The 25,487-nt window shown below is 39.1% G+C and overlaps 1 protein-coding gene across 4 annotated transcripts in view; it reads right to left on the minus strand.

Moving 5' to 3' along the window:
* The window catches only part of DNM3 (dynamin 3), a gene marked incomplete at both ends in the record, with an annotated part of 178,225 nt that overhangs the window by 45,837 nt on the left and 106,901 nt on the right, over positions 1-25,487 (minus strand). For 3 of the 4 annotated variants that reach the window (XM_080348899.1, XM_080348898.1, XM_080348897.1), the window contains 2 exons: positions 10,306-10,417; positions 21,214-21,323. In XM_080348899.1, coding sequence (XP_080205025.1) covers positions 10,306-10,417; positions 21,214-21,323 — 222 coding nt within the window. Of the gene's footprint in view, positions 1-6,332; positions 6,345-10,305; positions 10,418-21,213; positions 21,324-25,487 lie in introns of all 4 variants that reach the window. The other variant, XM_080348896.1, reaches the window with a different exon arrangement.

Here is a 25,487-nt window from a genome sequence, read left to right on the forward strand (position 1 = left end):
TGAATGCCAAATTACATTGCATAAGATGAATTTTTCTCATGGACTTGATCTTCCATACTCTAGGTTCATTCCTTTACCTGATTTCCCTCAATGCCCTTAGGTATTCTGCCACCCAGTGCAGAAACCCAACTGTTGAACAGGTCAGGATAATACTGTGCAACAAATATGACTAAAAAGTTTGAATATCTGCTATTTAAATGGTCTAATATAGGCCTGACACCTTGTGTAACAGTTCATGGTAACTTTGTATCTACCCACCACAGGGCTTACACCTACCCAAATAATTTCACACGTTATTTGAACTTAGTGGCACATTCAATGATATCTAATACTCTCATTGAATTACAATTTATTTGATATAAAATAGGGAAAGCAGAGGTTAGGTTTAAAAGAGAGAGAACGTGAAGGAAACAGAGTAAGGCCACTTGTTTCTCAACTGCAGGAACAGGAGTAGGAAAGTCACCCAAGAATCCACCAGATAAACACCCCAGACACCTTTTCCTGGTGGAAAATCCCAGTTCTCCAAAATTGTCATAGTCATTATATCAAGCATCATAAAATCAACAAACAGAGAAAGACAGGGAAGACATCGGTCAATCAAAGGCCACAATGGAGCTGGGAAACAAGTGGAACAGGACCTGAGGAGTGACCACAGAACATGAATCTATGACATCATAGAAGGAGAGTTACATGAAGCTCCAGAAAATGCAGTTCCAGAATGGAGGATTTTATGTGTAGAACATGGGAGTTGAGTTTGACTCAGCAGATGAAGAGTAATTGTAAACCTATTTCCACAAATAAGATAGGTAGGAATACAGGATAGGTAAAGAAATACAGGATGAACTATGGATCAGACTAGACATTGCATATCTTAGTTCTTGTCTAAAACAGAGCCAGGGAAAGTAGTACTCAGTTTCTCCTGATCATCTTGTTTTCCCTTGTAAATGAAAAAAAAAGAAGTATCTGGCCGTTCACCAGCTGCCCTCCACCCTCATGTCCAGTGACTACATTTCCTGTTACACTGTACATGCTATGGAAGGCTGAGCCTGCTGACATTTTTGGCAGGAAAAAAATCTTTCAAATTTTTATTTACTCCCAGTTATTACTCACAAGTAGGTTTTTGTGCAATTACTGACTTGGAAGACCAGGAAGATATTTTAGGATTGTCTCAAAGTCTCATGATACCCGTGAGTGTGTTTTGCCTTCTGTTTGGTCCCCGTGGTGGGTGACCCTGTACTAAAGGGGCAACCAGACCTTCTTGACTCCAGCTATTCTGAGACCTGGAGACACAGGAACTCCAGCTGCAGGTATGAATATCAGCCTGGACTTTAAAGGACCTTTGTAGCACAAGCTGGTGCAGGAGAGTCCAGAAGCACCTTTCTCTCTGCCAGCCAACCCTCAGCACTCGTTGAGCAGGGTTGGGAAAGCATCCTTAGAGGTTGGCCACCTTCACTGCTTTCCCCATGGCAAAGCTCACTATATGTCCAGGCGCCATGATCTGAAATGTTACAACCAGAGAGTTTTCACCTTTCGGTAGAGCTTCAATTAAATATTTCATTAGAGTAGAAGTCATGCAAAAATTAGCTGTGCCATAAAGAATGAAGAATTTTAAAATATTTTCAATATGCAGATTCTTCACCAAAAGCACAGTAAAAAGCCCACCATGAATACACTACAGAAATGTTTGCTCGTTTCTAAATTTCCTGGAGTTTGCTTAATGTCAGCAGTCCCATTTAATAGCAGAAATGTAAAACCCTGTGACAGCTATTGAAGCCCCGACCCCTGATAGGCAGTCAGCAGCTTCGCCGGGACTGGTTTTGAAATCACTCAGCCCGTCAGCCTGCATCTTGTTACAGTCAGAGCAACTGATGCAACACTATGAATCTCTCTTTCCCTGTACAATTTTAACTCTCTCGTGACAGCAATTATTTTTCTTTTACAAGAATATAAATCAGGGCGGCTCTGTTTCTCAGGGAACAGCAAGGGAACAAGGTTGCATCTAGTTGTTCTTTGAACTAGTAAATATTTATGAGAAGAAGAAGAGAGTTTTTAATCTGAAATGTGTTTTCACATTCTTGAAACGGTGAGGCAGCAAGAAAGGGACTGAAATCCAGCCTGCCATTTCCTTTCCTCCCTGGATTTTGGACGGCTTTTGACCCAGCATGTGTGCGCATGCACACTCACTCGCTTGGTCTGCTCCTTTACACCGTGACTTTGTTATAAAATACAATTCATCTGTTCAAAGCAAGGACTGAAACACTGTCTATAAAATTATGGCATTTTTCCTTTTTTTTTTTTTTTTTTTAAGTAATACTTCTTCATTTAAAAGTTATTTTTAAAACTAGATGGCCTGAATCCAATTTTAGTTGTGACTGGAGTGGATTGTTCTTTTCCTAGGATTCAATGCCTTCCTTTTCCAAAATATATTAGGTTTTTGTTTGTTTTGTTTTTTTTTAAGAGAAAAGGGAAGTAAAACCAATAAATGCACAGTTTACACTTCTGTCTATACCATTTTACCCTCTGACATATCAGCACAGTTTGCTTTTTAACACAAACTTTTTCTAGTTTAGGAACTTGACTCAAACATGGATTTTAGCAATCCCAGAGCAGAACCATTTTCAGTTTGAATCTGGCTGGGGCACTGACAGAGCATCACCACAGCCAGTAACTGCCTGAGTCAGAGTCCATGTCTGGGAGGTAACTGAAGCCCCTTCAGAAACATGGTCAAGTTCAAAAAGAGAGGATCAGAGCCTTATTACAATGTAAAGATACATATAGCTCCTGGCACTGTATCTGCATTGACATGTCAACAGCCAAGCACAAACCAGATGAACTGAGAGAGCTGCTGTCATGTATATAGGTAGAATGAGTACTCTGGCTTCACAAAGTTTCCATTTTCAAGGACTGTCTCAAGAGACAGTAGGACATCTGGTCTTCTTAATGAAGTAGATGATCTGGAATCTGGGTTTAGTAAAACTACTCCTTCCCCCAAGAAACAGAGAAAGAAAAAAAATAAAGGAAAAAAATATATACTTAAATCTAAGAAATTAATATGTCACCAAGAAGTATTTTAAGAAATAACATACAAACTGACCTGGCAGGGAGAGTATTTTCCTTCTCCTTTCAAAAGGAATTCTGTTTTTCTTGAGAGAAAATTTGAACTAGATTAGACTAACTGACTTTATATTCAATGAATGTTCACATGTGCAGTATTATCCACACTGTGACAACTCCATTAACTGAGATGCAAATATATGGTTTATATACTTAGTTCTACACGCTCTGGAAAGGGTATCAGTAAGCACAGTAACGAAAAATAATTAGAAGATAGGAATTTGTAGTCACTTTATCCACAAAAATAAATTTGATCAGATTTGGTTTTTCCAAGTTGAATTTTCTCAAGTCTGATCTCAGCATTAAAGGATTTGATCTTTCAAATTAAGCAGAAATAATTAGCTGGCTCAGTGCTAAGCATGACAAAGGAAAGGTGAATTCTTTATATTAAAAAGTGTCACTTTGGGATTTGGGGTTTTCTTGTTGCTCTGCTGCTCAAATGCCTTAAGGATTTGGAATCAAAATTTTATAAGGCCACAGCATCTATCTAATTTTTTAACCTAACAATGTCAGAAGCATAATGAAAATGGATTTCATGAGAATGCTACGGGTTTTGCTGTTGTTTTCAAACAGCAAGCTCTGGAAGCCTGTTTGGGGGGAATTTTGTTGGTCTGTTTGTTTTCAAGTGAGGCTGATGAAGATGCACAGCTCCTGTGCCTTCAGCACCTGGCCTGAAGCTACAATGCTCCGCACAGCTCTGTGCATTCTCCACTCCTCCTGCCTCGGGACAAGGCTGCCGAGCAGAGTTCAGTTTTAATATTAGTAAGATGGGGCTTGCCAACATGTGCTTGTTGAATGAGGTAGGTCTCCATTACCTCACTCTGCACAACCCTTTTACAGATTTTATCCAACAAAGCTTTTGAAGATATATTTATCTTCAACCACGTGAGAAATCTCACTTATGTTAATGATTGTACAACAATAACAAGTAAAAATAAAAATGATAGTAGTCCGCTGACAATTATAAACTCTCTTCACTTCCCTTCCCCCCCATTTTCTTAGGAACTCATTACTCCAATGTTTATTTTAACTTTTGTAAATCTAAGAGCGCAAAGCTAAAGGCAGAGGTATAAACACAGCCACAATCTGAATGAATGGGTGGGTACAGGATCTTCACACACATGCGTACGACGTGATCCACAGTACGAATGCCACAACAGGCAGCACTAGTAGGAGGGTTACAGCTCTGCTAGATACCCACTAAATCTGCAGCTGCACAGTAAGGAAGGATTATGCAGCTTTGAGAAACCACCATTATGCTCAATCTGCCACTCTTCCCTCAACCCCTTCTCAAAAACTCCCATGTCACCTCTCAGATTTGCCCATTTCATTTCCCATGCCACTAAGCGCAGAAGGGGTTTGAGCCCTGGCAGGCAGCTGCAGGTTAACGCTACCCATCTAACTTGGATAATGGAACCTCCAGTATCCAGCACAAATGACCTGTGTGAGACATGGGGGTACACAGGTGAAGGACACAAGAATTCTTACAATGAAAGAGAGAAAGATCAGGATGGTTTTCATAGAGCTTTCTTCTGGAGTTTGCTTCTGGCTGACAGCCCAGGCCAGATGGAGAGTGCTTCTGAACCTACAGCAAAAACTGCCCTTTGTGCAGAGAGAAAGGAAAGCTCACAGCTCCACCAATCCTCAAAACTCAAAGGTTTCTTCTGTACTTATAAATAAGTATCCTGCCTCGTGCTAGCAATTAACTCTATGTTAGATGCTACTGGTCCTGACCTCCTGGGGTGCCCCACAGCCCAGGTCTCTGGAGAACAGAGCTGGTCCATGTGACTCCTGACCTCCGGGCTCTGTTTCTGTCAGGCCCAGGAGCACTTTGGTGCCCCATCTGCCCCCATTTCCCTTGACAGAGCATCTACAGTCCAACCTCTCTCCTCTGGAGATCAGATCAGCATCCAGTGCAGCAGCAAAGCTGTAAGTCAGCATATCGTAAAGAAACATTAGAAACATTACCTTGACATTTAAGCATACACAGTTAACATTTACATTTCACACCACCTCCTATGTAAAGTTTCTCCCTCCATGCCATCAATACACCACTTCTATTAACCCCCCCCCCAAACAACACTAAGAGCCCTTTCTCTCGGGCAGGCCAACAAAATGGAAGATATTTGGTGCTCCTGAGTCCAGCTACTACAGACACAGGAGGAGTCAAAAAAATGATTAAGACTACAAAAATTAAGAAAAGACAAATTTCCCCAACCTTCAGGACATTTGAAACCCATGTGAGTCTTTCCCAAATACCCTAGAAATGCTTCAAGCTCACAATGAGATGCTACAGGCCATATTTCAAGGGCTACTTTAAACATTTGCTATGAAGCATCTTCTGATGCTCCACATACATCTTCCTAAGGGTTAATATACCAAAACAGGAAGGGGGAAAAAAAAAGCACAAAAGCTGTGTAACTTCTTTCCATGGTATGACAAACTCTCTCTGCATCGTATTCCAAAGTGTGAGATGTGCAATTTCCATTCTTAAGTTCAGTAAAAACGGCATTTAAAAAAAAAAAAGTACTAAGCCTGGGAACAGCTTGATTATTAGTTTATCAGACCAACATCAGCAAAACTGCCTTTTAATGTGCTGCTTACTTTGAAAAAAACCTACCATGCATATTTTCAGTCTCCCTCTCCACACCCCACACCCTTCTGCTGCTGTCCAGCTGGAACACATCAAGGGTCTAGAAGCCAAGGCAAATGTTGACCCCACCCTCCTCCATCCATTTTAAGGCACCTTCAAAGCCAGTATACTGATCTAGTTCAGCTTAGCCAACAACGCCAGCAAATCTGTTATTTAAGACTTTAGTGCCGGGTTTTTATAACTGCCCATTAATACAAGCTTTGATGTATGGTCAAAAAATCCAGCTGTAATGAGTTTCATCAGACTGTAGTAACCTTTCCTCAGAAGGTCTTTATTACTATACCTTCACAATCTTTGGTCCCAATACCGTTTTATAGTATCATTCTTACTGAACTGCTTTAAAAAACAACACTCAGCAACACTTAGTACATCTTCTTCCCCAAAATTAAAACAAAGAGCCATTAATAGTTTTCTAGAAGACACTTTTGCGCCCACATTTTTAATTGGAGTTTGCTGTTAAGAGCATGCAGGCAATAGTTGTGTGAACCAAAAGAGAAACCAATACTCCCGACAAAACCCTTGAGACAGGATACAAAAGGATTTTGTAAAAGGACAAGCAACTTACTCTGTTGTTCCCCTTTGCAGGATGCAGCAAGGAGGAAAGAGGGGAAAAAAAAAAAAAAAAGGCAATATTAGATACATATATTTTACACGCATTCAGTCTAACTTGTACAGTTCTGGAAGGAGCTCAAACCAAATGAGGAACTGACTCAAAGAACAGCCACTGAATTCCTTAATGAGATGGCTGCCAGGGAGCACAGGACATTCACAAAGGATTTGAAATGTTCGGCAAAGTTGAAAATTCACGCTCTTTTTCAAAATTTCTTCTCTACGCAAACATTCTGATTCCACTTTTGCTTCTTCCAGTGTAAATCAGGAGCAGCTCCTGGGAAGCCAGTGGACACTAACAGAAGTGAGAAGAAAGTGAGGCCTAAAATGATCCGGGGATGGGAGGGGAGCCAGAGGGATTTCCGTGTGTTGGTCACACCGAACTTCCAGTACACAAAGCGACCCACTGCACATGTCTGCTTACCCTCGCATGACAGCCACTGCCGACGACATGCCAGTGAATGGGAAGCTTCACGATCCAAATGCTTTTTAAAAAGCAAATATTTAACTTTTCAATTAGTAATAAAAACAAGGACGAGATGGCACTAGGGGAGGGGGAAAAGGAATGGAGGGTGCTAGGAAGGTAAAGTGTGCAGAGCAAGTTACAACAATCATCTGTGCTATTTTTAATTTTTTTTTTAATTGTGAGTTTTGCCATGAGCTGGCATGAACAGTGTGTATTATACAGTGGGAAGTCAGCCAAAATAAACACCAGCCTACAGTTGAGAAATACAGTCTGGAAAGGTTAGTCACAAAGTTGTCATTTTTTAAAAAAGGAGGGGTTTGGATGCATTGGTCCAGAAACCCAGCAGTAAAGTCAGCTGGTAAATGGATATTCCATTTCAAAGTGAACTGGCCACAGTGTGATTTATATCAAGCAGGCTGACTTGCATATGCGTTGGAAAAATAAAAACACCGATTCATTGCTATCTGGGTGGCTGTCAAAGCCCATGACCTGACAAAAGCAAATCTCCTGGGGGAAGGAGGTGACTTGGAAAACTGCAAAAGAATTTGGGGGCTCATAGAGCAACTTTGAGGGGTGACTAAAGATAGTTAACAAGAGCATGAATATATGAAAGTGAGTGTGCATCTCCATGTGCAGAAGGCCAGGGAAGGCAGGCAAAAGGAGGTAAGGAAATGGAGGAATAGGGTGGTATCTGGCCTTAATTTTTAATATAGTAATGACACTTGTTTAGGCAGTAAGAATAATTAAAAAATAGACAACCTTGGACTTCACTTACAGCATTAAGTTAGTACTAGAGAGTTCATATTAGGGGTAATAAGTATCGAGCCCCATTACCACTGTAATCATACAATTCTAAGTAAAGCTACTAAAAAAAAAAAAATCAACAGAAAAATTAATATTCTTATTTGGGAGATTTTCCCTTGATTTGCCCCTGGTGAGAATTCAGAACAAACCTCTTCAACTCAGCGACAAATTCCTGTTTTTCCTGCCACTGAAGAAGGAACCCAGCTAGGGGCAACTGCGCTGGGTTTTCCATCAGCGCCCTTGTACACAGGCAGCAGCCCTTAATGAAAGCACACAGCTTTGCTTTCAAATTCCAGGCTGCGCACGCTGCTCTGGCAGTTACAGAAAGCAGGCCATTTCACCACTGCAGCGCTCCAGGTTTACAGCACCATTAATCTATTTTTCATTTCTAAGCAGCCATTTTTCTACTCCTGGTGCCAAACCTTGGCTACTCAGAGTTACCAGCTGTGACTTGCACATGAAAAGGAGCGAGAAAGGGGGGTGTGGGCAGGGGCTAGGGCACCTCTTTGCCTTTTCAGCTCGGGGGTTGCAAAGCTGTGGGGAAGCACTGAAGTAAACGCAAGTTGCTGCCACTTTCTGGCAATCTCTTTTACATAAAAACATGGTATCTAAATCTTCGAAGGAGAATAAAAGACTGGGAGGGTGTCTCTAAGACTATTTTATACTGTCAGAGGAAGGTGTGAAACTTGAGTATGCACAGGATTTTAATGAAATGCTGCTGATTTTTATTGAAGTTCTACTGAAACTTCTCAGGTACCTTTTGCTTTACAAAATTCAAAACTTCAACATCGGACTTGCAGTTCACGTTTGGACCCCCAGCCCTGTAGGAACAATGTGCTTTACAAGACTACAGTAGCATCAAGCATCTTTCCCGAACAGTTTGATAGACTCCTGGGTGAATTTCAAACTACAGGGGTTTGGAACAATGATACTGACTCTTTTTGTAAAGCAAAGATAATTCTAGCTCAAAGGAGAACTGAATTTTGGCTTCCCTCTTCTTTCGGTCAAGGAAGTCTCTCATCTTGTGTCTAAGACTCCATTGACAGACCAACTTTAAACAAAACCAATAATTCTTTATAAACATATTTTGAATACAAAATATTTTCAGGGGGCAGGGAGAGACAGGAAGACAGAACAGAAGTTTTAGAAATCCAACTAGTCTGTCTTGTTTAATGATAAATTAACAGATATATAAATATGATAAACATGCCACAGAACACAAAATTAAAGCAGAGGCAGCCACAGGCTTTTTTTTATATCATTATTAAAACTTGAGCAAGAAATGAAAAAAACCCAACCAACCAACCAAAAAAATTAAACACACAACAAACAACCAGAAACCACAACAAACAATACAGTGTTTGGTTCCGAGTAATTATTTAGGTAACCTCTCATAACTAATCCTTATAAAATGACTTCTGATGGTCTTAGGTAGGAATTGATCTACAGAGACAAGCAACATACTGAAGAATCACCAAATTTTCATTTTTTTTTTAAAGGCAAAGTCTCAGATACCTGGTAGGTCTCCTGATAAATTTGTATTTGAACTATTCTTAAAAAATCACCATCATTATCATCATCACTGTTTACTCCTATAATACTAGGAGAATCCAGCATATCAAGGATTCTCTGATTCATCTTTTGACGGTAGCCTTGCAACTTGGCATGAAGAGAGGGAGCTGAGGGAGCTGAGGGTTGTTCGCATAAACAGCAGCTGGAGGAGATGTAGACAGAATTATACTGGAAGCCATGGAGGTATCAGAAGCATAAGGGAAATATGAGGAAGAGAAAGATGAAGAGACAGAAAACAGCACAAGCCTCTGGACTCAAGGGACCTGGCCTTCCCAAGGAAAGCAAGTGTGAAGAAGAACAAATTCCATCAAAATCAAAGCATCATTCCTCAGAATAGATCTTCTGCTGAAGGAATATAGTGGACCAGCAGACTTACTGAAGAAAGGTGAAGTATGCATTAGAGAAACTTTCCAAAGCTCAAATCACGGGTATTTTCGCTAGTCAGCCTTCTCTCTGGATACATCTCCTCAAACCTTCACTTGATATTAAATATCAAAATAGCCAAGTCCAAAAAGTACAAAATGGTAGTTGGACATATTCTGCTTGTTGACTTTCTGTCTTTTCTGTTAAATTAATAGAGTTTTTTTACAGTATCCGATTCAATTTGCTCCACATGACAATTAGCTGAATAAAACTGCCTTTGGAAAGGTTTAGCATGTGTTTCATACACAAAAACCATGCAGTGAATCTGTAAAATAAATAGACATGATTGCCTGGAATGCCGCTGTCAGTTCTGTAATACAGAGCTTGACGGAATAAACTCTTCAAAGCACATCTTTACCTTCAGAGACATTAATAGAAACAATGAAGCCCAGGAAACCTCAAAATTGCTCGATGCTTTTACTACACAGATCCAATTAATAATTTTTTGGAAGGTTTGGTTGTTCGGGTTTTTTAACATTGAGGTTTGATGCGTTAATTCATCTTAAAATATTCTGTTATGAATATTTCAAAATCACCATGGAAGAGTACAATGAAAAGGCTACAATTTCTTGTGATATCTGCAGACATTGTGTTTTCCCAGATGATACAAATTGGTTTTTTTCTGACTCAAACAGAGCAGCTACTGGAAAACTGTTTAACTTACTGAGGATTTATCAGGATAGACACCGGCTCGTAGCAGAGAGGCCTTCCAGCTATCCACCTCCTCTTGGGAGTCACAGGCTAGCTCAAGGAAACGGTAATCCTTGTAAACATTCCTGGAACAAAGAGCACCACATTGTAAACCTAGCATTTTACTACTCCATATCATGCACACAGCATTTTAAATTAAAAATACTTCCGGATCAGAAATTACTTGGTAATTGTTTTGGACAACAGAGTTTATGGGACAGGTGCTTGTTTAATAATTACATGGAGTACTTAAAAATATCTAAGAATGCTACAACACAGCTCTGGAAATAATAATCATCTGAAAGCACCATGAAACTACTTACAATCAATTTTCCAGCTTTAGCCAAAATGGAGCTCTTTTAGGAAAAATAAAAAGCTGTTGTGATGCAGAGGACAAACACATAAGACATGCCAACAAAAGTGCATGCCTGGTGACTGATTGCTGCTGTAACCAAAAATTATCAAAATAATTAATGACGCAAGTTTTTCCCATGTTAAGTCCTTTCAGTGCATTATATATGCTTTATAGCTTTTAGACATGACCAGTAAAAAGGGAAATAAAACCATGAGAATCAAATATTTTAAACAAACCTCTGATGTCTGCCGTCATAGCAAGAAAACTGGGACACGTTTAAATGACACCTTTTGCAGGTAATTCATAGAACTAGATAAATATAGGGAATCACTTTATGGAAGAAAAGAGAAACGAGGAAAAATACATAATATGTAAGAAGGTGGTACTTGTAAATTCTCCAATAAGCAGAACAGATTTTCCTCTTACGGTTTAGCCATTAGTTTCCCAATTCAAATTCTATATACAGACCAGATCACTGTAAATTTGTCAGCCAACAGTCTTTTTAGGAAAGACCATAAGTGTAGCTGACAAAGGTTAGGAAACCACATTTTGCTAGATCTTAACTGTTGCACAAGAATCAATGTTCCATCGCAACCAGACTGTTTTCTTTCCTTAGCAAGCTCTGGAGAAGGGGGGGCATGGGTGGCAAGTGGGTTGATGGAGATCACTTTCTAAGACAGCAACAACAAAGCATTCTTTGGTTACACTGGGCAACTACAGAGGTCATTTCTACCCAGTATTTGGAGAAAATAAATTTGAATACACTACAGAACCAGGAAATAAAGCTATTATTACCACTACCTAGACAAATTTCTTTAGCATTCAGGGACTGGTGGGATTTCATCGTCACACTGCCAGAATACAACCAACTTGATGTAATTCCCACTCAGAGAAGCGCTTCTCCCTCACCCACATCACCAGACAGCTCCTGGCCCTGCTTTTTGGGGCAGTCCCAGGAAACAGACACATAGAAAAATTGGAATTGAATGGTAAGCATTCATGCCTGAATACGAAGCAGCCATGACACCTAATCATTAAATTATCAGCCGTGAAACCACACTATGGCAACCAGAGTATCCTCACCTCTGCACAGAGGGAAATCAGGTATTTTTATCAGGCTTATGGATTGCATTCCAAACTGCAAAAATAAAGGACATACTCAGATTTCCACATGACGGTGACATAATTCTCACCAATTTCAGTGGCTCCATGTGGGACAAAGGGACACTAAAGGGTCATGTCCCATAGCTTAGGCAAACACACCGACAGTACAAATGACTGAAAGCTCTATGCATTCTTTTATTAATTAGAAATTTAAAATTAAACCTATTTCTTCCCTGACTTCAAAGGTACTAATCCTGCCTTAAGGCAAATAGTAGCCTGGATGATCTTGTCAGATGCTGTTATCTTGAACTGATGACAAAACACTTGAATTTTATTCAGTTTGCAATATTGTGGAATTCCAAGTCAACACTTACTGAAAAAAAACAAATAACTCAATAAAAATAAAAGGAGAAGCAAAATGAAATCGCCAGAGAAAAAAATGCTTTGATTTATTGGTAGGAGAAATTTTTACTGAGATAAGTATTTTGGCTAAGTTAACTAAGCAGCTATAACTTTGAAGAAATAGGAAGCTGAAATGGTAAAAGAGTACTCTCAGAAAATATGACTAAAAATAACAATAGAGCAAATAAAGGCTGTAAAACAACAGTGATAGTGAAGTTCCAAAAATACTTATCTGCAAGAGCAAAACAACATGACACCAGCTTGTGAAAATATTTTTTCAGGACTGTCATGTTATATATTAAACTTCTTGGCATTTTGTGACTTGCTACATCAAGCATAGCTGTATGAGAAGGAATTTTAGCCAACCGCTTTGAACAGATGGGAGCGGACAGTCCTGCGTTCCTGTCTCTGTATCAAGACTTTTCCTAGGTCTGCGGACACTTTATGGCCAAGTAACTGATGTCTCCGGCTTTCCAAGGCCCCTCTCCCTGTAGTATCTAACAGATTCACCATTTTAGTGTAGCTAATCCTACCGCCTCCAACACAAAAGACACAAGTTTCAGTATAAATGAGGAAATTAAGGACACCCGCCCTGAGCCAGAACTCATAGGAAGCTTGCAGCAGGGCAGGTAAATACTTGCCTCCCAGATCAGCTTCCTTGCCACTGGATTTCCTTTGCCTGCCTTTCTTCTGGAAAGGCTGACAGGCACGGGAACTTTACAAAGAAAAAGAAAAGCCATAGTAACTTCTGAAAAGAGTGTGCCCTTTTTCTGTTACTAGTGGAATCTTACAAAAACACATTAACATGTTTTACTCATTAGGAATCCACTGGCGTCTCATGGAAAGCTGTAAAAATGTTCTTGAAAACAATTCAGATTTTCTGTTTAGTTCTCTCTTCCCCTTTTTAAAATTACTGAAGATATCAGCACAGAAAGAGTTACTACTCAATCCTCACCTACTTACTCCCTATGCTATACTGTGAGGTCATGTTCTCATTGTCATCTCTATAGCAGCTAAATGGGATGTTATACATCAAAGAGAATGATATAATGCAGGATACCAAGAAGCAAAAAGATGAACTCTCAACAATACAAATCTTGTTGTTAATTCAGCTATCTTGGAATCTAAGGGCCTGTAGAAACAAACCAGAGACAACAAATGGGAATATGTCTAGAAGCACAATTTGGGTGCAAGATTTCCCCTGAATATTTAACATTTTTTAAATGTGAACACGTAAACAAGGAAGCTGTGTGCAAAGCTATATGTGTATACCACATCTGCCTATGCTGCCTTCCCCTGTAGGGTCTCACCATTGTAATTTAATAACCTGCATAGTACATGAAAATCTATCTACAGTGGCATTACTGGAAGTTAACATACTACTACTGGTTTTTTTTCCAGAGTGAAAAATACAGAAGGTTAACATTTGTTAACTGCAGATTTTATTATACTCTAGATAAATAAACCTCAAGAACTGCATTCCAGGAAAAAAACACAAGAAAATTGCTTATGGAGATGAACAGACAATTGGACTAAAAGCATAATTTCCAATTCCGGAATGGTTCAACACTCAGGTCATACGTTCTCTAAGCCAGGCTCATTACTTGAAGGTCCAGCAGACACCCAGCTGTAACTTTGCTGACCCAACAACGTCTTCACTTTATTATTACCTTTGCCTCCAGCATACTGGATTCCTTTCCCAAATGTATTTCAGGGCCAAAAGTGAACTTTCTAATGCAGAAATGACCTTTATATTGTCCATAGGCATTTCTTTAACCCCTCCCATTGCAGAGGAATCCTAACATGAAAATGCAGGAATTTGAAAGCGTACAGGAGGAAACAGTGTCAGATAGGTTTGAAGACTGAGCCCATCTGTGAGTTACTGAGATTCCTGTCCCACTAGTCCTGAAGCCTTGGCTGTCAACATTGTGTAGAGAAGGTTTGATTGCCTATAAAACAGCAGAACAGAATCCAGGACCAAACAGTGAATAACACACAACTGAAAATCACAAATAACTTTCTAGTTGCCTGCTACAGTGGAGGCAACACCAGTAGGTTTCCCTCTACAGCGGTAGCACATCAAAACTGCTTGTTATCTGAGCAAACTCAACTGCTAGGCCTCCAGATATATGGTATCCCTTGCAATTTCTTAATATCAAGAAAAGATTATTTATTTATCTCCAACAAACCTGGAAAGAATTTAAGAGCAACCACTGTAGACAGATTACAAACTCAGTTAACGTGTACATATATACTAATACATATCGACATATTAACCATATGCATAGACAGCTTTTAGATTAAGCTGGATCTCAAACACTTAAGTAGATAAAGATATACTGTATATGCATGTAATTTTTTAATATACAGAGAAAATATAAACCCAGATTAAACTGGCATTTATTCTTGCCAGTATGGGAGAAGACAGAACAGCAATTACAGAGCAAGAATATTAGTGACATTTTTAGAATTGTGCTCATAAGCCTCTTTAATCCTCCAAAGAACACAAAACGCCATTTAACTTCAGCGGTTGCTCTTTTACAGGGATTTCAGACAACTGTGCTTATCATCTCAAGTAATTTTTTGGTAAATATATGGTCTCTTAATTAGGATGCAAGTGGAATTAAAATGAACATTAGAAATCTGGAACCAAATGCAAATCGAGTCAATTGAAAAACACAAGAGATGCAATTCTTAGATATTTCTTACTTGATTGAAATTGAAATCATACAAATTATGGGTTTCATAAATAGTCACCCAAAACGAAAAAAAGTGAGAAAATAACAGAATCCTCATACTCCAAATACACATGCACAATCGGGAAAGATAATCTTGGATGAAACTCTACTGCGTGTTCTCATCTTATTCAACTTGCAACTCCACTGTACACATTCTGCTTATTCAACCTTAGTCTCCCATTTTAGACACCTGTAATTCCACAATGGCTGCTGTGAATATACGCACTATTTTTCACATAAGAAAGCTCTACTAAAATCTCTGCAAATCATATATTTTAAAGAAACAAAAATGACCATCTGCTCTGAGTTAACAGCAATGACTAACATTTTCTATCAAGGCGTACTATTTCAGATCAGTCCAATGTGAATGCTAATTAAAATTAATTACACATGTCTCCAAAGATGTTTTTGCAATATCCAGAAAAGCCAAAGAGACAAACTCTGAGACGATGTCATGAAATAATAGCACTTAAGGATTTTATCACCTAACTCATGTAAGTGGTCTCCCAGAAGTATATGAATCTTTTCAAGTTCACAGACACAAATACACAGACAAATACAGATAATTTTCAGGTGAAAATGAACAGAAGATATGCTGATCAGTACAGAGCCAAGCCTGGACAATGAAGTATCTAGAGTACTATATGTAATCCAGAACAGAAACACAGCCAAAACTAACATCACATAGGCCAAAATCTGCAGAAGTATCAGTAACTGGCACTAAAATATTCCATAACTCCCTGCTGAAGAAGGTTTGATCCTTTTCCTGGTGAGGAATGGAAGCCTGTTTTGGAACCTGCCTTGCGGCCACACAGACACAAAAGCTGCTCACAGCTGTCAGAGCCCCATCACGCACAGAGGGAGCTCATCTGCTGCTCCAGTCCTCTGCTCCTCTGGATGGGGCAGGGGGACCCAGACCCTGCTGGGTCACAGTGACCAAGATGAAGTTCCTGCAGCCTGTGTCAAGTTTACCAATCATGACTTGAGGAAAAAGCAAGCTCTTTTATTTTTTTTTAATGGGATGGACTTGGGGGATAAAGGCTAGTTAGTTATTCCTTGGGTTTGTGTATTTTTACTCTTCCTAAACATCGTACTCACCAGGATTTTAGAAGTTTGTTTACAAAGGTTAGCAGCTTTTTTCTGGATTAAATTTGTGGGCTTTTTTAATTAAATAGATTCTCATTCTTCCATTTCTAATAGAGAGGGCTCTGAATAGCTTACAGTCCAGCTCTTCCTGGGGCTTAACTTTCTGAGTAATTCAAAAACAGTAACTAAACATACATCTCATCTTAGGCTTTCTCCTCTAGCCTGGCTTCCATCCAACACGTCCTCTGACCCGGTCTCCTTTCACTAGTTCCCTTTATTTTGGCTCTTGCCCAATTTTCCTGATATATGGATAGCAGTTAACTAGTTGCTCTCCACAAGAATTTCAGTACTTAAAGCTCTAGTGCATTTGGAGTCCCAGAGAGAACTTGTGCTCCATCCCCTTCTACAGTAACTTTCAGCCAACAACATGCACCCCAAATAAATATTGTCACACCTTTCACTTAGTAGACACAGAGTACTTTCCTGAGTCCTACCAGACAACCGTTTCTTGTGCAATGCGATTCCTGACAGTCAGAGTGTACTCAGGAGCTAAAATTTATCATCTGGCAGTTCTATTTCCAGTCCTATTGTGTGCCCTCAAAACTTCCTTTTGATCGCTCTCCTCTTGACATTCATCTGTTTCTCAGATTAAGGATCTGTTTCTACAACAAGCCTGCCCCAGACAGTCAGCTCTCATGCAGGGATGGGAGGTTCTGTCCCACTGCCTCATGAGTACTGAGGAGCATTTAGCTCTCAGGAACCTTTTCTTGTGAAGGCAAACAAGAACGGCTCTCTGCTTTGAATTTGTTCCTCACATCTCCCCATTATGCAGAACCACGGAGGTGAGGAAAGCAACACCATTATTGAGTTTCATCTGGATCCCAGCCGCGCAGGAAAGTAAAAGACTGGGAGACTCAATTGGTAGGATCTGGCTCTGCAAGGAAGGGAGAAATTCACACACTGGTTCTGCTTCTTTGGCTCCAAGGAAAGCAATGAGTCTGAAGAGGAACAGAGCTTCCCGCATAAGAAAGGCTATCGATAGGGACTCTCCATCAGATAATTCTTCCTCATCACGCAGTTGCTGCTTCCGGTAGTGTTAGGAAAGGCTTGAAAATTCACCAACTCAAACACTTCAGCCTACTAGTGTTTTATAACCCCCAAAATCTTTAGCTAGTAGAAACTCTTCTCCCACAAAAGAGAAAGAATTCACCTCTCCAGACTTGGAAAAGAGGTGGAAAGGAAGCTTTATCTCTACTTGTAGCAAAATAAGAGAGATTTTACACCTCATTCCTTCTTTACGTAAAAGAGAAGCAGTATTTAGATGGAGTTGTAATACAGTAATACAATTTATTGATCAATAAATCACAAAAAAAAAGTGCAACTACTCTACTGTAAAGGCCAAAGACTACTTTGAACAGCACAAAATCTAGTAAAACAGTGCCACGTGGATCCTGTACTCAATGGGGCGAGTTCATGAGAAATAATGACTGCTTGCCCTTCTTAATTAGGAGAGATGGGACTGTTGCATAGATCCTAAAGAGAGGCACATTTCAGACTACAGTTGTTGTCCCAGGCTACAGTACTTAGCTACAAGAAAAAGCACCAATCAACTCATAATTTTTACAGGAAATACAGGGGAATAGACAAGTGTTTGGAATGAAATCCCAGAAGGAAAGTAAACTTTCTGGGATGGGCAGAATTTGTTTTGTTTGGTCTTGAACTCTGCACACGAGTCTTACACATTCATCAATGGGGACATCACGCATTAATCTACAGTATGGGTAAGCACATAGATCTGCCTAAGAAAGTCAATCAGCAACTAAATCTACACAACTTCACATTATATTCTACAGCACTACTGCAAACATTTGGCTTTTTTCCTACAGTATCATTATTTTCAAATACTTTTAATATTTTCCACTCTAAAATATTTGCGAGCAGCTTACTATGGAGGAGAAAAGGACAGTCAACACAAAATAGTACTCAGTTTTGTGAGAGCTTTAGGTTTAGACATGTGCTGCTTGACCCTACAGCTCAACTTCAGCTGCTTAAAAGCAGACTCACAGAGATGGACACAGCCAAAAATAATCTGGGAAGCAAAGAGCACTCACTCTAATATACTTTGCTTTAACATCTAGTACTGCTAAGGTAAGTAAACAAGAGGAATCCATCTGTCTATGGGTGTCCATAAATTAAGTAGACGGATCGCCTCAAAACCTGTCAATATACTATTAGTTTGTTGAAAAGCAAACCTCTCCCCCACACCCCATTCTTTAAGCAATACTATATCTATTTCACACCAAAAGTTTTCCTTCTTAAAAAAAAATTTAATTGGAAAGTAACAGGAAAAAAATATAATTATTTCACAACGCATCCTTTTAATAAACATACAATTATGTTCATTTCATGAGAATTTATCTTCACTGTGAAATCAATCGTCACAGTCTCCATTTACTATACATTACGAAGTCACATTTGATTCCTGTCAGAGAACTGTTGACTTCTGCATTAAATCAAAATGACAGATACTGTTAGAGTTTCCTTCTGCATCTATCCCCAAGCCTCAGCTAACTCAAGATGGTTTTTCCTTCTATGTAGTGAAATAAGTATTTTCCTGGTAACTATATTTCAGAACTGGAAAGGCTTTCATAAATGGAAAAAATGCACTGCATAATCCAGGAAACTATTGAAATGTACAGTATCAGAAACATATGGCTGTAGCAAATACCTATGCAGTGAGGGGCTGGGAATGAAAAAGAGAACAAGTTTATTAAAATTTTTCTCCTAAATGGATTTTGCTAGAAAATTAAAAAATACTTTAATTGAACATTACGAAAGTTTACATAGTTGATTAAAAAAATGCTGCAGATTACTGGGGTGAGGGGGGAGTGGTGAAAAAAGGTACAAAACCATCTCCGTGCTATCATGGAAGCTGGAACAGATGATTTTGCCTTTGTTCTTTAATGATTTACATCTTATATAGTAAAATGGTTCCATAACCAGAACCCTCAGTAGGCAAACTCAAAAAGAGAAAGCTAATTTATTTCTCAATTACTAAGGTTTTATTAATTAAAAACCCACCCCACCCCCCCCAAAAAAATCCACTCAATTCCAAACAACCAGAAATTAAGTTAATTTTTAACAATAATTTTGAAAAGTAAGCCATATTCACACACAGAAATAGATTAGTATAAAGTACAACAATGAGACTCCTTATTTCAATAGATCTTTACTGATTCCCTGTTTCAGTTTCCTAAGAATGTGAGAAAGGGAACACAGTACCCAGTTGAGGGCCAGATCACTTTACTCAAGCCCCAATATCCCTGGCTTCTGCTGACAGAATCCATGAATTTGGGAGACAGTGGAAAAAGACACTAAATTTGTTTTGACCAATTTGTACCAGCAGGCAGATTTTTAGAAATATCAAAAAATCAGCTTTTTTACAGTAACAGAGGGATTGCTGTTGTAATTAGAATTCAAGAAATATTTATCTTGAAGTAGTTCTGCCTCCTTTTAAGCTGGAAGACTGTCTTCATAAACACTGCCTCCCAAGGCAAAGTTATTTTGTTGTCTCGTCGCTGTGCTGTCATGTCTTAACATGCCGATATAGATATAAGGATGTTTTTAGAGCAGCTTGCAGATGCTGGAGGCTCTACTCACAACCCAAATGGGCAGGGTTATTACAGACACAGCAAACATTTTAGACATCTGATTTTGAAATCCTTGCTGTCCAGTTTGCATGAGGATTCAGTGAAAATGTAAATATGCAGCTGTAGCTGCCAATGGAAATGCAGGCTTCTCTTGGATTTTCCACAGCATTTCAGTGATTAATATTTAACATGATGAAAATATTCAAAGCCATTAGCCAAAACAAAGGAGAAACAATGAGCTGAAATTAACAGATTTCTCATGGAAGGAACTTAATATGAACAGCTGATTATCAAGCCACCAGGACAAAGTTATCTTTCTTGACTGATGTACGTGCAATGTTGGGACAATTCACACATACCTACAGCAGAATAATCAGAATTACATTAGTTTCCAGCATGTGAAGATCATTTATGTTTTTTAAAATACGAAAAGTTTTTCAAAGCTTTTTTCCTGTGCTCCAGAAATTCAAGTAGTCAAGTGTTTGAAATCTTACTCCCAGCAAGTACGTGTGTGACATACTTTCAAAGGGCATCTCCTGGCAGACAATGTCCACATGTAGGCTAGCTGAGATGTCAGCAGATGTAGGCAAAGCCTTCATGGGGTAGTTCAGAGTGAGACTCACATTGCATCCTCATGTTTCTGGGGCCAGCAGAAACTTGACAGCCCGGAAAACCTGTGCTTTGCTTTTGCTTTGCAGGAAGGAGGCGCATTCCTTGCTTCTGAAAGGACTATTTCTGGCCAGTTCAGGAGCAACAACAGCTGGCTCTGCAGGGAGCCACATTCAGCCCTCATCATCTTGAGCAACATCTGAATGTATTGCCAAGGGGGCGGTGTGGGTGTGAAGGGACTTCGCAGAAGATAAGAGGAAAACAAGGGCATCTACCCATGCTGCCACTACAATTAATTTTACTTATTTACCTGATAAAAAATCTTACAGAAATTGCACCTTTTCTGCTGAATGCAATTCCACTGAGACAGCTGGAAATGCAACTCTACCCTTTAGTAAAAATAAAATAAAAATAATAAAAAAATTTACAGGTCACTTGTATGTCTTCGAGTGTTGCCATAATTCTTTGACTGATTTGTGCACATTTTTTTCTCCATTCAGCAGTATTTAAACCCAAACGAACAATAGAATGAATCCCAAGATTACAGACAGGCAAGATTTTCCACTGGAGAAAGTGAAAAGCAATGACGTTTTTGTGATTTACACCAGTTGAATCTGGTCACAAGATACAGAAGCCATAAATGTTTTGGTAAGCCTAGGTGATTGCCAAACAAAACAAAAGTAGGATCAGGAGATGATTATTCAGCCATACAGAAGAACTAGATGAGTAATCATGGAGCTGTTTCACCCCACGGTGGCTGAGAGGACACTAACCTTCCACCCCATGGTTATGCAACAGCAAAGCTGCAGATAAATCCAGAGTATCAAGATCTTTGTTCATCAACACAGTGGAAATACCAGAACTGCACTCCCAGTTATTAAAATGCTCAGCTGGATACAGTTTCATAGAAATTTCTGCAGAATAGCACATCTTCTTACCTCTGCTCTGTGTTAAACAATGCAAAGATATGTTTGCTAGACATGAAGCTCTTTTCAACATCTCGCACTTTCAAGTTGTCCAAAGGAAGCATATACTTCTTCTCTTTTTCCTAGAAAAAAACAAAACAAAAACAAAACCCAACATATTAAAAGACCACTATGTGAGAAGCCTCAAAGAAGCCTGATCTCAGTGCTCTGTTTAGCTGGTAATGCCTTTCAGTACACTTATTATTGTAAGAGAATATCCAAAATGGAAACGTCTAATTATCATTCATAGACATACCTGCAACAGAAATGAAACCAATTCCATTTGTGTTTTTTCACTGACCCTTTTAAAACATTTCCTAATAAAAAAATTCCATCTACAACACATAAGCATCTACATTTATTATTCTTCATTCCTCTGAATTCTAAAAAGAAAAGGGTCAGACAACTAAAATAAAAGTATCTAATCAATGCAGAACTCTTCTACCATGTCTGCATGGCAACTGGAGTAACCTGTGACATAAAATCTATTTCAAGCTAGAATTACTATTAATAATTATTTAGCAGTCACATTTGATGACCTCAGGGATAGATTTTCATTCCTCCAGTGGAAAATGCAGAAATAATACAAATCCATCAAAATCATACCACCATTGTGGTTTTCTATATTTCACATACAAACAAAACCAGGCTCTAACCAGCTTGTTTCTCCAAACAGCAGGAAATATCTACTCACTCTTGCTGTAGCCAACTGCTTTTGCATTTTCATCACAACTCTAATTTACAGGACAATTACTATACTTTCACCTTTTCTAGGTTTCTTGCTTCCTGTCACTCCAAAATGAAGACTAGGAACACTCTCAAACTACTTTATGGTGTCAGAACAAAAAAAAGCCCTAAGATTATTAGCTGCTCTTGCTGTGTTAAACCACCTTGAATTCCTTGTACTGATGAATATACCAGGGCAAACCTCTCCATGTTGCTTTGCAAATACACCTGATGCTATGCAGAAAAGATCCAAACACAAGAGAGGCAATACCTGCATCCTCATAACGCCGTTCTGTTTAGCACATCACAATAGAATTGCTGACAAGGGCACTAACACAGAACAGAGTTTAGCAGCTTTCAGAGGCCATTTAGGTATTTTAAGGCTGGCACCATCACCTTGGCAGCAATAGAATGGGGAGAGGATTTATGCCCTGGAATTTGTGCAGCAGATAGCAAATGGGGTTCTCATTAATTTGGCTATCCAATGACTCAAAGTCCATTAAATCACCAAAGGCGGAAAGCTTAAGATTCCTTCGCAGTCCCTTGTCTGCCACCATGAAGCAAGACGACCGACCACCCAGCCATCACCAGAACTAGCTGTAAAATCCAGCACCCATTGCACTTGCTGGAGGATTGTGAACTGGGACATTGCTTATGGTGGTTGCCTCAAGTAAGAAATATATATGTGACAGTAGTTTACTGTTTGCCATAAAACAGGGCAAAAGGGACAAACCGAACTAGGACTCATTTCTCGATACATATTTCCAGAAGAAATACACAAAAGTAACTTCCACTGCACAGAACTGGAAGAAGTCCTAGCTAGACAGAGATGTGTGAATTGTGAGGGCAGAGGCAATTCAACTTGGCTAAGCTTCAGCAGATTGCAAAACTAAACTGGATGAGAACGTATCTAAGAGTGAAACTATAAAAATACAGTGATGTGTCCAACAATGGGTCACTTTCCTAGACAGCTTCATACCAGGCCTCAACACAGGAAAAAGCACTTCTGCTGTCTTGTTGAACAAAAAAGTTATCAAATCCAGTGTGGAAGTGTTTCATTGGAAGTATCTGATGGATTTTCAAACTGCCTCTAGCTCAGCCATCCTAGAAATTATTACTCACAAAAGATCATACATATGTATATTCTTTACCTTCTCATCTAACAGCAATTCTGATGCAGGACTCTAGTTCTGTGCCAGTCTACAGCTATTTATCACAGTTCATATGTATATTCTGCTTCCAGAGAATATATACTCTCTGAACCTTGGGGGCTCTCCCTGAAGGGAGAATACACTGCCATCCATTCAGTAAGTATTACCACCAAGATAAATAAAACTAAACAAGTAAATTCACAATTTACCAATTTTAAAGTAAATAAACAATAGTAAATGAAGCTAAATAAAGAAATTCTATATCAGATATTTATGTATAAAAATTAGAAGCACACTGTCCTCTATTATTGATTTTTATTGATATGATCTGGTTTGATATTATAAATTCATACCCTACATGCTTTTGGTAGCATTTAAAAGGTATATATGTGTTAGCTTTGCTGCCATGACTAAGTGACACACACTTGAAAAATATCCTGGCATATAAATTCTGGAGAACACATAGTAAACTTTGTTTTAAAAGTAATTTTTTTTTTCAGTTGAAAGCTAGACTGCATGGTAATGTAAGACACTTTGTTTTCTCTTTCAAACATTTAAGACAGGTTATCTGAAAAAGAAATAAATCTTTTGGGCAGAAAAATCAATGTTATTTATTATATCACAACTAAGAAAAAAAACCAATAAGACTCTTTCATTCTTTAAAACTTATCTTTCACTATTACAGAACATGCTTCTAATGATTTACTATTCAATTACCATAAATTTAGAAGTTTCTGATGATGTGTTTGTTCTGACAGACACCACTTACTTACAAATCAAGCAAACAGTAATGAGTAAAGACAGAAACTCATGAAAAAACTATACTAAGAATCTGATTGTCTAAACAAAATTTCCACAAGCAGGAAAGTTTTATAAATGTTTGATGCCAAACTGTGAGAGAGTGTTTCTTCTGTAGCCACCAGGAAAAAGGAAATGCCTACTGAAGGCTAAGAAGTGGTTGGTATTTATTTACACGGCCTCCTACCCACATGCTGAGACAGAGCAGTTTCCGAGAAAGGCAAATCATAGGGTGCCTATGACTGAAGCTAACAGAGACAGTATGTCACATTTGAGAGATCAGACCTAAATACTGCTTAATTCCAGGAGAAAGGTATTCCTGTGACATTAAAATGTGGCAACAAAAAGCATAGCAACCTTTGGGTTTGTTGTTTTTTTTTTTTAAAAACAAAGAGAAAAAAATATACATAAATGGAGCATGAGCTAATTCAACAGCAGATGAGCCCAACATCATTTCAGCCTCAGCGCAATTAATATTATGTTATGGTGAGGCAAAAAAAGCTCCAGCCAGGACTATCTGTGCATGTTTCCCACCCTGAGAGGCCCACAGCACAAGAAAGAGGGAATGTACAAAGCCTGGGAGGAATGGGGCTAGGCACACTTCTACGAGTGACAACATGCACATAACTGCGGGTCCAGTTTGTCCCCCTCAGCATTTGTTCTTTTTTATTTATAGATTTTTATTTTTATAATGGGGCAGAGAACTGAAGCGTGACATGAGGGGAAAAACCAGCACATGCTGATCTCATGTAGAGACTTTGCCTCTCTTTTTCCTACACAGAGCAAAGGAGAAGACGGAAAGAGTGGGAGCTAGCATGGCCCATTCCTGCTTCTGTGACATGGAGGAAAAAAACCCCATAATGCATCTTAGAAAAACAAACCAATCTACTAGCCTGGGGAGGTCTTCCCACCCCTGAGACGATGTTTCACCACTCCTGGGCATAAGTAGCACTCACAACCTTAATGGAGTAGTTCTGTTCTCTGACAGGCAAGTACGCTGCCAGGAACTGACAGTATGATGTAAATATGCCATATTACAACTGCCCCTTCTACAGTGTTTAAATGTACTAAAAATAAATACTGCTGAAGTCCAAAATGGCACAAGGGATGCAAAAAATACAACGGCAGCTCCCCCCGACTAGCTAGGTCTCAGTCAGCACTTCCAAGCTAATGAACTTCATTTGCAGCCAGGGGCAGAAATCATTCTCTGCTGTTGGGACTCTATAGGCTCCATTAGAACAACAGCAGAAGAAATCTTAGACACAATGTCAGCTAACTGGATTATAAGGGGAACAGAATTCCTTTGCTTCAAATAAAAGAGATTGCTAAATTATTTCATCTTCTTCCAGATATCAAAGACAATTCTCATTTTTATTTGTCACTTCAGGATGGCTACTGCAGAACAGCAGCATGCAGGGCAAACTCCACTCCTCATTTTGTATCCCAAGGAATAGAAGCAAAATTCATGCAGAACAATTTAAATATATGATGCTCAGACACTGAAAAGCAGATCTGAGCCTGACCATCGACCTAATGGCACTTTCAGTTATGTCACGGGGAACTGAGATGGTT

This window comes from Nesoenas mayeri (genome assembly GCF_963082525.1).
Source record: "Nesoenas mayeri genome assembly, chromosome: 8".
Lineage (NCBI taxonomy): Eukaryota > Metazoa > Chordata > Aves > Columbiformes > Columbidae > Nesoenas > Nesoenas mayeri.